General features: G+C 36.2%; 4 protein-coding genes across 5 annotated transcripts; all 4 read left to right on the top strand.

Moving 5' to 3' along the window:
- On the top strand, window positions 52-1,803 carry LOC18777769 (putative RING-H2 finger protein ATL69). Of its 2 annotated transcripts, XM_020564350.1 has the most exons (3): window positions 377-523; window positions 708-770; window positions 1,267-1,801. In XM_020564350.1, exons 1-3 carry the CDS (start codon window positions 475-477, stop codon window positions 1,683-1,685), a joined length of 531 nt encoding a protein of 176 aa, XP_020419939.1. In that variant the 5' UTR covers window positions 377-474; the 3' UTR covers window positions 1,686-1,801. The 2 variants fall into 2 exon arrangements, with proteins under 2 accessions (XP_007208903.2, XP_020419939.1); XM_007208841.2 differs by having other exon boundaries at window positions 52-770; window positions 1,267-1,803.
- On the top strand, window positions 3,971-4,671 carry LOC18775934 (non-specific lipid-transfer protein A). The gene is made up of 2 exons (XM_007210899.2): window positions 3,971-4,403; window positions 4,500-4,671. Exons 1-2 carry the CDS (start codon window positions 4,042-4,044, stop codon window positions 4,507-4,509), a joined length of 372 nt encoding a protein of 123 aa, XP_007210961.2. The 5' UTR covers window positions 3,971-4,041; the 3' UTR covers window positions 4,510-4,671.
- On the top strand, window positions 6,769-10,117 carry LOC18775726 (putative RING-H2 finger protein ATL21B). The gene is made up of 3 exons (XM_020564761.1): window positions 6,769-6,986; window positions 8,641-9,401; window positions 9,699-10,117. Exons 1-3 carry the CDS (start codon window positions 6,769-6,771, stop codon window positions 10,115-10,117), a joined length of 1,398 nt encoding a protein of 465 aa, XP_020420350.1.
- LOC18776113 (RING-H2 finger protein ATL22) lies at window positions 16,697-17,906 on the top strand. Its single transcript, XM_007208788.1, has 2 exons — window positions 16,697-17,375; window positions 17,482-17,906. Exons 1-2 carry the CDS (start codon window positions 16,697-16,699, stop codon window positions 17,904-17,906), a joined length of 1,104 nt encoding a protein of 367 aa, XP_007208850.1.

The following is an 18,050-nucleotide window of genomic DNA, read 5'->3' as shown; positions in this document are numbered from 1 at the left end:
TATTGTCACGGTCACATAGGTCAGTCAAATATTAATAGTAAACTTCTCGCTGCGTATGGCTCACTCATATCGTATGGCTACCTTAGAAATCTTCACCTTCTTCTTCTTCTTTCCTCTTGTATTAGCAAGCGCTACCACCTGCGGTGGATCGACATGCACTGCCGACGGCCCATTGGTTCGATTCCCTTTCCTGCTCAGAGACCACCAAGCCTCAAGTTGTGGGTACCCAGCGTTTAATCTCTCGTGCAACAACAAAAACCAAACCGTTCTCACTCTGCCATCTTCTTCCGGGGACTTCATCGTCCAAAGCATCGACTATATAGACCAAACCCTAACGATCAATGACCCCGATAACTGCCTCCTAAGAAGGTTCCTCCACCATGACATCAATCTTAAAAATTCACTCTTTTCACACGCAAACGCCCCTGAAAACTACACGTTCGTTGGCTGCTCGTCCCAAAAAGCATTTTGGCCATGGAATTCAGCACCCGTAATCCCTTGCCTCACCAAGTACCACTACAAGGTCATATACGTTGTACAAACCAGTTCGCTTTTGCATCCGGATTGGATTCCGCCGGTTCCGAAAATTTTGCCGGCTGGTTGCTCTAAAATTTCGACTGCTTTGGTTCCATTTTTATTTGATTCGGAGTATCTTGGTGTTCAGTTGACTTGGTACGTGCCTAATTGTGGTTCTTGTGAAGCTACAGGTCGTGTTTGTGGGTGGGAAAATGGTACTACAACTTCTCAAATTCGGTGCTTTGGTTCTTCCGGTATGTGAGTTTTATAATGTCATATTCATTTTCTTATTTGGATGCTCGACTGACTATTATTTTCTAGCCTGCAACAATTTTCCATTTTTAATTCCATCCCTGATATAAGCTTGATTAGTTTAGTGTGTACAATCACATCCACGATCATAGGATTTAAGTCGAGTTTTGAGTTGCTGCCCAAATTTTAAGAGTTTAAAATTTAAAATCTTGAGTACACGGTGGATCGCAGAAGTTATTTAAAAAAAAAAAAAGGGAAGAAAAGAAAGAAAGCTGAAACAGTGTTGATGGTAATCAAATAGCTAAATTTATTGTGAAGTAGTTTTTGCAAGGTTGGTCTTTGAAGGAGAATCTAAAAAAATAACGGTTTGGATCAACAAATTCCAGATAAGATATTCATAATAGATACATATAAACTCCTCTATGATATATAAATGTAAATCATATTCTAAATATTGTCTTACCTATCCTGACCTAATGGAAATTATTGTGATTTCAGGCTTTTCAAGTCTGCCAAGAGCTGCAAGGTATGGCATAGTGATAGCCGTGGGAATTCCAGGGCTACTGTGCATCATAGGGCTTGCAGTTTATGTTTGTAACAAGACAAGGGTTCCTGGTCAGGTTCACCAGCCCACCATCACACAAGTGTTATCCATACCCGATCGACAACCTTCGACAGTCAGAATTGGCCTTGATGATCCGACCATCGAATCATATCCCGAGATTCAACTTGGTGAGAGCTGGGAATTGCCAAAACTCAATGACAACACTTGCCCAATATGTTTGTCTGAGTACCAGCCCAAAGAAACACTAAGGACCATACCAGAATGCGGCCATTATTTCCATGCTAATTGCATAGATGAGTGGCTTAGAATGAATGCAACTTGCCCTGTTTGTAGAAACCCACAAAAGAGATAACAATATGTTTATGTAGTACTGGTTATTAATATATAATTGTTACCTATGTTGAGTCCTTACTTCGTTAGGATTTTGGTTACTTACCCATTTTTCTAGTCCTATTATAATTGAGATTTATTTCTTATTGTAATTCATATTTATTTTCTATTGTAATTTGGATTTATTTCCTATTTTATTTAGGGTTGTATTTTTTATTTATTTATAAATTCCTCAATATTAGAGAAGAATAAAGATATTTAGGGTTGTACTTTTTTATAAATACCTTCATATTGGAGAAGAATAAAGATATGAGCATAACTTAATATTTTTCCTAATTTGTTTGACTTATATATATAATAAATCTATGCCTTGAGTAAAGAACACGAAACATGTCAATTGCTAAACCTTGAGTCAATAAAGAAACGTAAGAGTGATGGAAACAATTTCCTTCACATTGGCCTAGTTGAAGTAGCAGTAAAACCCCTAACTAGATTAGGACTAAATGTCTCTATCTTACTTTACCTACGTGATGCCAGATTTACCAACTTTAGTGATAGTACCCTATGAATAATAGTCAAGCTTGTTTAATGGTCCAATTCATTTTGACTGCTACTCAGACTTCACAATAAGCCTTAGTGATCCCCACATATTAAAAACTCTAACATTAAACATTAAAACTTCAGGGTATAAAGTCTTACCAGGAACCCAACCTCTAGCCCTAGTATATAGAATATATTATAAAGTCACAAGAACTAATATGAATTTTCAAGCCCTTAATAAAAGCCCAAAAGACCAAACCTTACTTATACAAAGTAAGTAAGGTTTAGAGTATTTGGTCAAGGTCTAGAGTGTGTGAAGTTTGTTGCGTTCTTGATTGAATATCTTTTAAATTTACCCCTCGTCACCTAAGTACCAATTTCACATTCTTCCCTCCCAATTGAAGGAAGATCCAAGTCAGAAATAAAAGAATTAGCCAAACAATTAATGATTCAAGCCTCTCAGATGGATGATGATGATGATGCTTCCCCAAGGTCACGTTCCACTCAAGCCTCCTCCTCTAGTCAGACAAAAAATCTTTCAAGTAGTCAAAAGGATTCCACGCAGAAATTCAGATGGGCCGACTATCCGGATAGTCAAGACCCTTATGATTTGAATGAAGACTAAAATAAAAGATAGCGTAATGCCTCCAAGACATGTTCCCCTACAGTCAATATTCTTTGATAAAGGAAAAAGCAAAAGCACATGTGAAAGCAAGAAAGCAAGATTCTCCACCGACACTTTTGAGTCTTTAAATAGAGGCCCATTTGGCCATAGTTAGGAAGAATGTAATTTTGAGTTTTCTCAGTTTCAAAGTTTTCTCTGAATCACCTTCAAAGAAAACTCTACTTGTGAGTTCATTTTCAGTTAAGATTTTCTATAAGTTCATTTTTTGTAAGTTCTCTCATTTAAGTATTACTTTCATTTACACATTATTTTCCTGGCATTGGCACCCTCCTGGTATATATATATATATATATATATATATAGTCCCCTTTTATTAAGGGACACCCTTTAGGGAACCCTATGAACTTTTTTCCAACGATCCAAACCATTTTTTTTTAAAGTCTACATTCATAGATCATCCTTGCAAAAAATTAGACAAATCGGAAATCCTTTCGACATCCAATTGTATCTTACAAAATTAATGAACACGGTGCTTCAAGAAAGTACTAAAATTTCAAACATAATTGAGTGATCAAACAATACCAGATTCAAGTATTTTTTGTAGAGATGATCTTTGAATGATTATCTAAAAACTAGACGGTTTAGATTAGTAGAATACAATGTGGAGTGAGGCCCTACAAAAGTGTCCCTCAAATAAACTTATTTAAGGAATCCCTAGATATATATCCCTTATATTTGTGAGGCCTGGGGCGAGACCAAAGAAAAGGCCTTGTATATACAATAATATTTGTTTGTGTGTCTATAACAAAGAAAAGGCCTTGTACATACAACAAAAATTATTTGTGTAAATATTGATGCGTATGAACAAAAGTATTTAATTTTTTTTAGTACGAATCTAAACATTTTATACAAGTTTAGAAAATGTCAACTTGGTCAAAAATACCGGGCAATAATCTTTAAAGCAAGAGCCCAATTGTTATCACTTTCTTTTTACTTGTGTGACAGATGCAACAGCCTGCACATGAAAAATGCATTTTCCTGCATATCTGAAACTTTCAAGTCTTAATATATGGAACATGAAATTCTCACATCAACATGTATTCATATATATATATATATATATATATATATATGAGCCTGTCCCTTGGCAACACATATAGATCATACAAATACTTCGAAGTTCTCTACATCAAAGTCTATTATAAGACCAAACATGATGCATCCAATCACAAAGATCATAGCCGTTGTGATCATCTCAATGGTTTCTGGGGCCGCCACGGGTGCTGATCCTCAATCTCCCTACTGCAACATCATCCTCGACCACTTGAACCCTTGCCTTCCCTATATACTTCAAGGTGAGGTGAAGCCAGCCAAGGTTTGCTGTGATGGTGTCCTGGGCCTCACACAGTATACAAACGCCAAGGGAGGCCAACAAAATATATGTGACTGCGTCAAGGCTGCAGCAATTTTGATGGGGGCACCTGTTGATAATTTCTCTAAGATTTCTGCTCTTCCCAAAAGTTGTGGCCTATCGGTCACACTTCCACCCATCTCTAGTGGCACCGATTGTTCCCAGTAATTAACCATCTATGCTCTAATTTCATATCATGATGCAAATGTTTTATATGAAAAAAACTAATTTTTGATTTTGGTTTCTTGAATATATTGCAGGGTTAAGTGAAGATTTGATGGAAGGGGTAATGCTTCAACAGACAACGGAATAAATGAATAAGTTGTAAAATGAATAATTTGTGCAATGGCCTCATATAATGAATACATATAGCTCATGTGATCATATGATCATATGTCTTTTTCTTTGAATTAATCACATTCTTATCTTCTTCTTCTTCTTCCTCCCTCTCACGTAGCTACCACATTGTGGTGTCCCATATGCACTTCGATTCCCTCTCCGCCCAAAAAAAACACACGAACTCTCACGTTGAGGATAAATATATAAACCTATTTAATTAGATCTGTTATCTCAGATATAAATTTATATATATATTTTACACATTTTTTATGAGCACGACTGGTGTGACAGCAAAATCCCAGCCGCACGAAAACCCAAATTCCTACTATATTGTGGAGAGTAAGATTCACATGAATCATGATGAAATTAACCGCAACAATAAATTACTCCATACATCTATATATATAAACTTCCCCCATATCAACACAGCCTACAAATTTATAAGCCAACAGAATTGAGGCCAAATATGCTCGTCTAACCAAGATCACTATTGTGATCATGTCACTGGTTTCTGGGTCAGCTATGGGTGATCTACCTTGCTGCGAAACCATCTTCGAAAAGTTGAGCCCTTGCGCCAAGCAACAAAATAATGACGTGAAGCCACCGCAGACTTGCTGTGACGCTACACAGAGCCTCAGCTGGTAGTCAAACGACAAGGAAGATCGACACGAAATATGCGACTATATCAAGGCTGTAGCAATTTTGGCGGGGCTGCCTATTAATGATTTTTCTTGCATTTCTTTTCTTCCTCACGCCTGTGGCCTATCCGTGAAACTTCCTGTTGGAATTTTAAAAGGTTTTAAAAATTTAACCGTTTTATTTATTTAATTATTTTGGCGGTTTTATTTTATTTATTGTGGGGTTATAAATATTTAATATTCAGGTTTTATTTCTGGTTGGTAAAAGCTTTAATTTTTTGGTTGGTGAACTTTTATGGTTGGTAAAGGTTACATGTTTTTGGATGCCTATAAAAGGCCACTCCTCCTTCACATTTGAGTATACACAACACACACAAAAACACACAATAACACATGATATATACAATACCCTATCAGAATATCACATACACATTCTAATTCTCTCTTTTTCTACTTTTACATATATTCTCTACTTTATTATTATTATTTTGGGCAATGGTTATGTGACTTGGATACCTATATGTCTGTGAACGTGCTCATAGCAGATCTTGAGTTTGTGTATAAGGGGTCGTATCTTGGAGTCTTGTAGACCGTCAATACCTGCACGTAGGGAGGCTACAAAGGCTTTAGGACAGCGTCTTTGACGTGCTTCACCGTACCAAACTCACCTTCTTACTTATTATTTATTTTCCTTTACTTACCTATTATTTTATTTTCTTCAATTTTATTATACCTTCAAAGCTTTCCAATTTGTTTATATGTTATTTATGATATAAATGTTTTGTATTTGGCTTTACGGAAAGAGGAAAACTATTATTTTTTATAACACTTCCACCCATCTCTACGACTGACATCGATTGTTCCCAGTAAGTCTTTTGGCTAACCATAATCTATCTTTTTTGGTGCATTGATATGTTAACACAAAACATTTTGCATTAATTCCTTTAGTAGGACTTGGTGCATGGAGTGTACATGACGGAGTTTGATATTGTCATTGGATTTGTATATAATATGATTTGGGGCAGATCGAGAATTTGTTGTTATGTATGATCACTATGTGGCATTTAGTTAATGCATAGAAAAAGATGTGGTTGGCGTATTGGGTTTATTCCCACAAGCATAATAGGCCGGCCATCACCCAAAAACTTTTGGAGAGCTAGAGATTTATTTCACCATGCCTGCCTTAATAGAATATTTCTTGATCTCCTTCCTCTTGTTCTTCTTCTTCATTCCTCACCTAGCCTCAACAAGCTCCGCCACCACCTGTGGTGAATCGACATGCACTTCCACTAGCCCTCAGATTCGATTCCCTTTCTGGCTAAAAAACTCCAACCCTCAACCTGCGGGTATGAAGGGTTTGGTCTCACATGCAACCCTAGACACCGATGGCAAAGCATTCTCATCACTGTCCCATCTTCCTCGAGGCACTTCGCCGTCCAAGAAATCGACTACTTGAACCAAAACGTATGGATCACCGACCCCAACAACTGCTTCCCAAGGCGGTTCATGGACAACGACTTCAGTTTTGATGGTTCACCCTTCTCATACGTGCATGCCCTCGAAAGATTCACGTTCCTCAATTGCGCTTACCAAGCAGAAGTATCGTATCCAACCATTTCTTGCCTTAGAGCATTACATGGTCACTGGTGTGCCATCGGAGTGGATTAATTCATCAAAGACGTGGTCTTCGTGCTCTGTGATTTCCGAAGCTTTGGTTCCACTCTCAGAACCATTTGAATGGGACTATCTTAATGGTTTTGAGTTGGAATGGTATGTGCCCAATTGCCGTTTTTGTGAAGCCGTACCTGGTAAAGTTTGTGGATTCGACAACAATACAAGGTCCAAGCTTAGGTGCTCTAATGCTATTAATTCAACCAACGGTACGCTTATGAGTAATATTGTTACATATACATCATACGTAATTGATTATGTTGTCATCATACTTGACCATAATAATGTTACAATTGCAAGGGCTTGTAGTGGTTAAGAATATTTATCCATGCATCCGAGGTTTTAGGCTCGATTCTCCCCCTCCCCTAGTATCGCTTGTATAAAAAAATGTATTAATGTTGCAATTAATTTCAACATTTTTTCAGGTCTCTCAAAAACTGCGATGTACGGTATGAAGATATGCATAGGAATTACAGGACTATTTTTTCTCGTCATTGTGATCATGTTTAGGCTGGGGGCTTGCGGTCGGGTCAATCGACCCATAATAGAATTATCAGCCATACCTCATCCACAACCTTCTGCAGTCATAATGGGTTGATGATCCAACCATTGATTCATATCCTAAGACTCAACTTGGAGAGAGCTTGGAATTGCCCAAGCCTAATGACAACACTTGCTCAATATGTTTGGGAAACTACCAGCCCCAGGAAACATTGAGAACCATACCAGAATGCAACCATTATTTTCATGCTACTTGTATATATGAGTGGCTTAGAAGAAATGCGACGTGCCCGATTTGTCGAAAATCATCCGAGGGTAATACAGGGATTGAGGCGTGACTGTTTTGTATTACATTCTTTACATAAACTTCAATATGAAATAGAGGAGATCGTGTCAAAGAAAGAAAATAACAAAACAAGGAATGAAAGAGATCTATGTACTTCTAGGAAAAAAAAAATTGAGAGAAGAAGGAAAATAAGCTAGATGAATATATATATATATATATATATATATACTTTCCTTTTTATTTTTTCTTAGTGTACTACTTCTTAGCATAGTATTGCTTTCTCAATGTCTAACTTTGAAGATGTGGAACTATATATTGCTAAGTGTTTTATATTGGTATTTGAAATTTAAGATATTATAGAAGCCAACACATTTCGTAAGAGAGCTGATTTTTCCACTCTTTTTTTTGTTCACTTACACTTCCTTGTATGTTATAATAAAAAGTATTTTTAAAAAAATAAAAGAGAGTGTAAATGGACAAAAGGAAAGTGAAAAAATCACCACCCTTTCCGCAAATGTTAAAAGGACTTGGATTGTGAAGTGTTTTACTTTCTTTGGATGAGCAGCGGAGCAATTAATTCATTAAAACAGAAAAGCGTTTTTCTATTCTTTCGCAACACACGTCTAAATTGACCCAACAATGAGAGAGAGAGAGAGAGAGAGAGAGAGAGAGAGAGAGAGAGTGGTGGTGGCTGGTAAAGGAATGACACGCCTCATAGAACTGTTGGTTCAACGGAAACAAATTTGATTCGTTTTTGGTAATTTCCTTGAAGCTAATCTACGAAGTTAATATATATTATTTAAGTGTGTATTTGATATATTAACCCAAAACATGTTTTGATTTGTATAAAATTAATACATGTTGCCGTGCATTGCTATGATTCCTAGGTGTGTATTTGGATGGATTTCAATGAACACATAGAAAGTTATGTTGATTATATTTGGCGTATTGTGTTTATTCCCACAGGCATAATAGGCCGGTCATGCACTTATTACCCAAAAAATATTGGTCTAGTTTTCATTTCACCATGTCTACCTTACAATTCTTGATCACCTTCCTCTTGCTCTTCTTCTTCATTCATCATAACGGCGCAAGCGCCCCAATCTGTAGCGAATCTACGTGCTCTTTCAATAGCCACCCATGGATTCGATTCCCTTTCCGGCTGCAAAACCTTCAACCCTCCCTTTGTGGGTACTCAAAAAGCTTTGATCTCTCATGCAACAACCAAAATGAAGCCATTCTCACTCTCCCATCTTCCGGTGACTTCATAGTCAAAACCATAGATTACACTGGCCAAAACATATGGATCACTGACCTCAATAGCTGCTTCCCTAGGTTGTTCCTCGACCATGGCTTGAGCCTAGAAGGTTCACCTTTCTCATATGCGAATGATCTTGTAAACTTCACGCTCCTCAATTGCTCCTCTTTCGCAGAAACACCATATCCACCCATCCCTTGCCTTAGTAATAATGAGCAGTACGTGATCACTGCTGTGCCGTCGTCGGATTCTACGGTACCACCTTTGTGTTCTGTGTTTTCAACAGCTTTGGCTCCCCTGAGAGATCCACGCGATTGGAGCATTATTGATCTTTATGGTGTAGAGTTGGCATGGGATGTGCCCGATTGTCGTTTTTGTGTTGAATTGGGAAAATTTTGTGGGTTTGAGAATGCTAAAAGCTCCAAGCTTATGTGCTACGATATTTATAAGTATTATCCTTCAAATAACGGTATGTTCATAGAACAATGTTTATGTTACATCAACTTACATATATCATCAACCTAGGGCCTCTGCCTTTGTCATTAAAAAAAATCTTTGTATTTGGTTTAATATTTTTCCAAATGCAACTGTTGTTTGATCAAAGGAATTTAAGAATTTTTCGGGACTCTTCTTTGTAATTTTCTTTTGTACTTCATAAAAAAATACCTTACATATATCATATAATATACACACACATCCTAAATGTTATCACTCCGCATGAACTAATGGAATGCTATGGAATTCATGTTGATTTCAACCTTTTCAGATACAGCAAGAACTTCAGAGATTGCTCTAATAACATGCTTGGGAGTTCTAGGGCTACTTTTTACCACTGCGATTTTCCTAAGGCTCATGAGGACTTGTGGTCGGGTGCAGCAACCCATCGTGGAATTATCCACCATAACCAACCAACAATCTCCCGCAGTCATGAAGGGCCTTGATGATGCTACTATCGAGTCATATCCCAAGATTCAACTTGGTCAGAGTTGGGAATTGCCCAAGCCAAATGACAATACTTGCCCAATATGTTTAGGCACATACAAGTCCAAGGAAACATTGAGAACGATTCCAGAATGCAACCATTATTTCCATGCTAATTGCATAGACGAGTGGCTTAGAAGAAATGCGACGTGCCCGCTTTGTCGAAACCCTTCGGAGGGTAACAAAGTGATTATTGAGGCATAAATATTGTTATGTTGTATTAAGTACTTTGCATAAACTTCAATGAAATAGAGGAGAGATCATGGCCAATAAAAAACGAACAAAATAACCTAACAAGGAATGAAGGAGATCTATGTACGAGCATAAATTTTTTTCCTCTTTTTCTTATAATTAATGTACTATTCTTAGCAGCATTATTGCTTTGTCAATGTGAGACTTTGAAGCTGTGGAATTATATTGCTAACATATCTTTTTAATTCTTTTCCAACGAAAAAACCTTCTTTTTTTTTTTTGGTTACATTAAGAGGAAAAAAAAACCCCAGGTTTCGATCACGGACCCGGACAAGTGCTTCACTAGGCGGGTCATGGACAATGACTTCAGTCTTATTTATAAGTTCACCATTTTCATACGTTCCTGCCCTTAAAAACTTCACCTTCCTGAATTGCTCGTCCAACGTGGAAACATCCTATCCACTTATTTACTGCCTTAGCAATGAAAATTACATGGTCAGATTGATCCGGATCCTTCATCTCTTCGTTCTGTGATTTCCACAATTTTGGTTCCACTGGAAAATCCATTTCAGTGGGACAGTCTTGATACTTACGGTTTTGAGTTGGCATGGAATGTGCCTAGTTGTTATTTTTGTGAAGCAGTTCCGGGTAAAGTTCGTGGGTTCGAGAATGGTTCAAGTTCCAAGCTTACGTGCTCTAGTACTATTTATCCTGATTCAAATAAGGGTATGTTTATTTGACATATTCTTGACTAATGTTTACCTGTCAAAAATAAGGGAAGTCATGAATCAACAAACTTAGATAGGATAATCAAAGATTTGAAATCAAATCAACTATTTCCTGTGATTACATTTCTGATTTTGAGGATATTTGATTACAAATTTAAACGTAGAACCTACATAATTTTTTATTCATTATGTATTAATCAAGGCACGAGAAGCCATGAATTAGAACCATTCTAATAACCAAGTATTAGTAAAACACAGTACTTTCAATACTGTGACCATTAATTTCAACCTCTCTCAGGTATTTCAACAACTGGAAAGTACAGTATAATGATGATATGCAGGGAATCACAGGGCTCTTGTTCATCTTTGTGTTTGTAGTGATCAGGATAGAGGGCTTGTGGTCGGGTTGATCAACCCCACCAACTCAATATGGTAGAATTTTCCACCATAACCAACCATCAATTCATTGGGCCTAAACCCAAGCCTAATGACAACACATATGCCAAAGGAAATATTGAGAACCATACCAAAATGCAACCATTATTTTCATGCTAATTGTATAGACGAGTGGAAGAAATCTGACGTGCCCACTTTGTCAAAACCCCTCGAAATGTAACAAAGTGATTGAGGCATGACATTTACTGTACACAAACGATTAGTACATTAATTGTATTTTACTTTGTACCCTTCTAGCTAATGATTTCCTTAGGTTTTTTAGTTAAACATGTGTTTTTATCTGTTTTTATGTATTTTTCATTCAATTCATTGAACTTTAGGGTTTAGGTAGCAATGATGACTTTAGATAAATAAAAATATGCAAAAGAGTGCAACCTGGTGACTCAATCAGTTTTCAATAGAAATGACTTTTTGGTGGAATTTTTCTACAAAGCCAATTGGATAGTGAAGCTAAGGCATTGAATATGCCTGCGTAATTTTTCTAGAAATTTTGGAGCAGCCAATCACAGCAGTATTTAAAGACAATGCAACTTAAAATGAATTTGGACGCATCTGCATTACTATTCCAAAAATAATATTTGAAGGCCTTTCCAATTTTTCCTTAAGATTGACTATATATGGTTAGAAAAATAAGACAAAAAGCTTGAAGATTCATATTTTATGAACAAAGGAACGAGCCCAAAATGTGCCAACAAGCAGAGCATTCACTATCAAAACCGAACCACCAGCTATACAATCAAGGAGTATCAACCTTTTTTATGGCTTTCATTGAGAATTGGTGACATGACCTTAGTCCATTGGAAAGATCATTTTCTAGGCTTCAATTTAGTATGGTCAAAGTCTTCATTTGGAGTAGAAAAGTCCACGTTATAATGCTCACAAAGTTGCTTGGTCATGCATGACCTATGCATGAGCTAATTGTTTTTTGTGAGGAAGTTAGAAAAAGTTGATGAAGTGTGTGTTGTAGATAAAAGCAATACTCAAATTCGATATTTCATTCCCTTATGCCTATAAATAGTGAGGTTCTCCAAACTTACAAACATCACAAAGGAAATGAGCTCAAATATAAAGGAAAATTTAACAAAAGAATTTTATTACAACATTTGAGAGAATTTGAGAGAGAGAAGGGAGAGGAGCTCTAGAGATATGTTTGAGAGCTCCCCCTCTTGCGGTGTGTTCGTAAATTTGGAAAACCTCACTATTTATAAACATAAAGGAAGGAAAAATCTTATTTAAGTATTGCATCTACCTACAACACCAACTTCACCAACTTTACCTAACTTTCCAATAAAAAACAATTAACTTATACATAGGTCATACATAACCAAACAATCTTGTGAGCATCACAACTTGAGCTTCCAAACTCCAAATAAAGACTTTTACTACACTAATTTAAGACAAAAAAATGATCTTTCCAATGGACTAAGGCCCTATCGCCACTTCTTAACTACACAGCTGTTGGCCCAATTTTAACAGTGTGCACTGCAATATATTTGTAGGCACATTTTGGGCTCATTCCTCGTTCATAAAAAATTCTAAAAAAATATTAATCTTAAAACTCTATGTTCTCTTTCCAACCATATATACTTCATCTGAAGGAAAATTGAAAATGCCTTCAAATATTATTTTTGGCACAATAATACAGATGCTTTCGAATTTCTCCTTAAGCTGCCTTATCTTACAAATACAAGTTTAACTAAAAAATATAACCAAATCATAAACTAAAAAGATACAAAATGAAACACAATTATGCATTAATCAACAAACTTCAAAGAATGGAGGAATTTGTATTACATGAATGTACTTTCTTTTCTTTAGTGTTTTTTTACTTCTAAGCATTGGATTAATTTGTAGTACTACATATTTTATACTAGTACTTTGAAATGATAGAGACGAACTTTTTATCAGCAAGTGGAGAATTTATTTTGGAGCGACCACGATGACTTCATGTGGTGTTATCAATTCACATATAATACGAGTGAACGACACAATTTATATTTTGATTCCTTTCGGAGTTTGTACCATAATTTACATTAGTCAAGGTATGCTTGTAATTTGATTTTGTATATAAAATATTTGTGGTGAGATGGCAGACATTCGATTGTTATGTATTACAAAAATTACTATATGCTTTTACTAATGAAAAGGATGTGGTTGTTTTTGCTACCCTAGAATTTAGAAATCTTCACCATCATCGTACATGCTTCTTCCTTCCTCGCTAACTTTAATAAACTCATATTTTAGATTTTTTTTTTCAGGGGTTAAATCAAATCTCTTTGGGCCTACGAGCCCACGGGGTTTTAGGTTGTGATTATCTTTTTCGTTTTAGCAAACTCAACAAAGAAATAATAATGAACCACATTGTAATTACCTTCACCTTCTTCTTTTTTTGGTACAAGCGATTCTAATAGGAAATGCTAAACACAAAAAAAAAAAAATTTAAAGTAACGATTGCAAAAGTTAAGGGTACCTCTAATTGCAACTGACAACACCATCAATGATCAACATCTTACTAGCTTCTTATAGTAGTCGTGCAAATTTCTCAATAACATAATTCAAGGGCCATTGTAATGGGCACCGGTGAGCATAACAAATTTCATATCAATTATTTATGCAAAAGATTGTGATATGATGTACAATTTTTCTCTAAGAGAAATGGTGGAGGTAAAAATATAAAGTGTCTAAACATGAGTAATCCCAGGACGGATGACGATACGGTAGAACGGATTTTTAAATGTACCCCATAAATTTCAAATGGAATATATCCTTTACCCTTGGATGTACATAAGTGGATGTCAACAACATGTCCAAAAGTTTGATGATGATGAATGGATGGTGGGGGATGTGTTGTTGCAACACATTAGACATCACACCTTATGAATGGTAACAAAACGCAAATGCTCGTCAAATTATTGATCCTGATAAACTCAATGCGATTGGCAAGATCAATAATTTAATCCGTATCAACTCTTCGTTACCATTCGTGAAGTGTGATCTCGAAACACAGAGTCCCCAGAACCCATTCACCATCAGTTTTTCACACACATTGTTAATATCATACAACTGTTTCTGCAACAACCAAAGCCAAAGAATACTTCCATGAGAAACCCTTGTGGTAACATTAAAAATGTTACCTCTCATCAACTCCCACATCATTACCCATATTTAAATACCTACCTACCTACACCATTTTTCTTATAAAAAAAAATTTCTACATCATATGAATCATTTTCACATAAACAATTAAGATAAACAAGTTCACACATGTACCTATTACAATAGATCTCAAATTATGTACTCGAGAATTATCTCCAATGTATTCAAGAAAATCACAATCAAAATCAGTTGAAATACTGAGGTTGAGCAGAAAAGAAAGAATACCTTGTGAAGATTGAAGATCTGGACTTATTGCCTCTTCCCTTGGATAGGGAGGGAGGAGGAGACTTGGTTTCGATTTTGGTTTCGAAAGCGGCAGCCGGTACCTCTATGCTATCCTATTTATACAGGTGGAACAGAAACTACAACCCTAAGCGTTGAGAAATGATTCTCCAAACTAGTATCCTGACCGTTGAAATTAAAAAAAAGGATCCCACGGCTCTGTAGGAACAGAACCATTTATCTCGTGTTTCGGCTTCGTTGAAAATTGATTTTGGGTAAAAAAGTCATTTAGACATAATTACTCGGTATCCCTCGAATGGAGGGGGTAATGGCAAAGAAAAGACGACGTAAAAAATACAATGAACGACCAATGGAAGAGATCTATGTATTTTTGTAGTTTAGAAATTGAAATAAGAAGAAGAAAATAAGCTAAACGGACTTTGAAGCTGTAATTTAGATTAGTATTTGAAATTATAGAAGCCAATTTTTTTTTTCCCTTTTAAGCACAACATTTATCTCGTGTTTTTATTTTCTATGAATTAATATGACTAGCTCTGATAGTAAAAACATCTAACACCCGTCCCGGCCTTGTCCAGGGGCAGTCAGTGCGATTGCCCTGGGCCCATTATTCAAAGGGGCCCCAAATTATTTTATTATAATAAGTGTTATATTATATTATTATAAATTAATTTAATATTTTTTCATAATTTTTAAGAATAGGATATTGAGATGAATCTGATCCATGATGAGAGTTTTAAAAGAAATTCTTTGATATTGGCTTGACTTGCATTCTTGAAATTATTTGACTCACTAATATGGTATCCATAGTTGGACATTTGTTTTCATTATTTAAGAATATGGAAGACATTGCTCAAAGTCTAAAAATATTTTCGAATAAATACTTTCTCAAAAAACCCAATACTTAGTTGATAAAATAAGAAGTATACTAATATTAGTGATTAATGTATGTAGTACAAACTTTAGATTTTTTTTCTGGATCTTAGAAAACTCAGGACCGACCCTGTCTAACACAAAATCAATTTACAATGAATAGGTCAACTTGAGATCTTTTGTGCACTCATACTCATTCTCTGTTATATATAATCTCAACACTTACTCATGTCTTTCATTTTAGTATTATTATAAAGTTCGATCTACTTTTGTTTCCTTTTTCAATTTGTACCACAACTTACATGAAGTAGTGAAGATATGTTTGTCATTTCATTTGCATTTAAGAGCACTTTCATTCGCATTTAAGAGCACTTTCATTTCATCCCCTTTTGTCAAGAGGCCTAGGCTCTAAAAACAACATTTATCCAAGAAAAAATTGACATGACAAGAAGTGGGCTATGAAACTGGGCAAGTTGAAAGGCAAGATTTATCTGGGCAAGTTGACGTCAGCGACCAATTTAAATACTAAAATATTTTTAAAAATGAGGAAAATATACCCCCAAATTTAAGATTTTTTTTTCTTCTATAAATACCTAGCCATATTATTCACTTCCCACACCAAAATTCATACAAATTCCTCTCCTCCATCCCATGTGAATAGTGGTTACCCTTGAATTGTCATGGTAATGGGTGGGAATGCATCACAAAAATTACTAGAGCATGAACCCTTACTTACCCATACCCTTTGTCATGATACAACGGGTGTGCTCTAATACATTTTCGGGTGAGATGGAAGACATTTGATTGTTAATTAACTTATGTGATTAATGCAAAGGATGTGGTTTTATTTGTCAAAATCAACATTGGCCGGTCATTACCTTAGAAATGTGCTTATTCCTAGTTCCTTCCTCACATAAAAGCAAGCGCTAAAAGTTACTTCTACTTAGTGAATTGAAATTTTAAATGCAAAATAACAAAGTTCATTCGGTCTTGGTGATTTTCTTGAAGCCAGTCTAACGGAGTATATTAACACAACATTATTTTTTTCTTAATTTGTGACGGAGTTTGATATTTGATTTGATTTTTGTATATAATATATTTGGGACTAAGGAGAACCAGACAAATTTTTCATTATACCATGCCTACCTTACAAATCTTGATCATCTTCCTCTTAAGCGCCGGCGCCTGTGCCGAATCATCATGCTCTTCTAGTTATATCTCATCGATTCCGATTAAATTCCCTTTCCAGCTAAAGACACTAGAGCCCTCACGTTGTGGGTATGAAGGGTTTGATGTCTCATGCAACAAAAGCAACCACAGTCAAACCCTTCTCACTCTCCCATCTTCCGGGGACTTCATCGTCCAAGGAATCTACTACTTGCGTCAAAGACTAGTGATTGCTGACCCCGCTAACTGCTTGCCTAGGCGGTTCCTAGAACATGACTTCAGTTTAATAGGTTCACCCTTCTCATTCATCCATGGCCTCGAAAACTATACGTTCCTCAACTGCTCCTACCAAGTAGAAACATCGCATGAATCTATTTCTTGCCTTAGCAATGAGCTCTACAAGGTCATTGGTGTGCCGTCGAAATCGATTAATTTTTCTGCTCCTTCTCTTTGTTCTGTGATTTCCACAGCTTTGGTTCCTCTCTCAGGGTCATTTGAGACTGATGGCTGGGACTTGCTTAACTATTATTTTGAGTTAGCATGGGATGTGCCTGATTGTCGATTTTGTGAACAATCGGGTAACGTTTGTGGGTTCAAGGATGGTAAAAGCTCGGAGCTCAAGTGCTCAAGTATTTATTCTTCAAAAAAAGGTATTGTCTTATGAGTAATTTCAACCTAATTAATATTGTCATATACTTGACCATGAACTAATTGAATTAATGCAACTCAATGTTGCAATTTCTCAACCTTTTTCAGGTCTCTCAGGAATTGCAAAGTACGCTTTCATGGCATTCACTGGAATCATGGCAATAATTTTCATCCTTACTCTTGTACTTCAACTGAGGGATTCTGACCGGGCACACCAACCCATGACAGAGCTATCCACCGTAACAGATCGACAGCCTCTGGTAATCAGGATAGGCCTTGACGATGCAACCATCGAGTCATATCCCACGACTCAACTTGGTGAGAGTTGGGAATTGCCCAAGCCTAATGACAGTACTTGCCCAATATGTTTGAGCACGTACAAGCCGAAGGAAACATTGAGAACCATATCAGAGTGCAACCATTATTTTCATGCTAGTTGTGTAGATGAGTGGCTTAGGGTGAGCGCGACGTGCCCGCTCTGTCGAAACCCCTCAGAGGGAAACAAAATAAGTCATTTGGCTACTGAGGCATGATTATTATTATTTTTTCATTTTGATTTTACTTCTTAGCATTTTTTGCCTGAAATTTTGAAGCTGTAATTTGTTAGTTGTTTTATTTTGTATTAGTATTTGAAATCGAAGAAAATGTAAAAGCCAACCTTTATTTTCAAAACTTGA

The sequence above is a fragment of the Prunus persica genome, chromosome G5, assembly GCF_000346465.2.
Source record: "Prunus persica cultivar Lovell chromosome G5, Prunus_persica_NCBIv2, whole genome shotgun sequence".
NCBI classification, from domain to species: domain Eukaryota; kingdom Viridiplantae; phylum Streptophyta; class Magnoliopsida; order Rosales; family Rosaceae; genus Prunus; species Prunus persica.
This window is presented reverse-complemented; position numbering and strand designations above follow the sequence as displayed.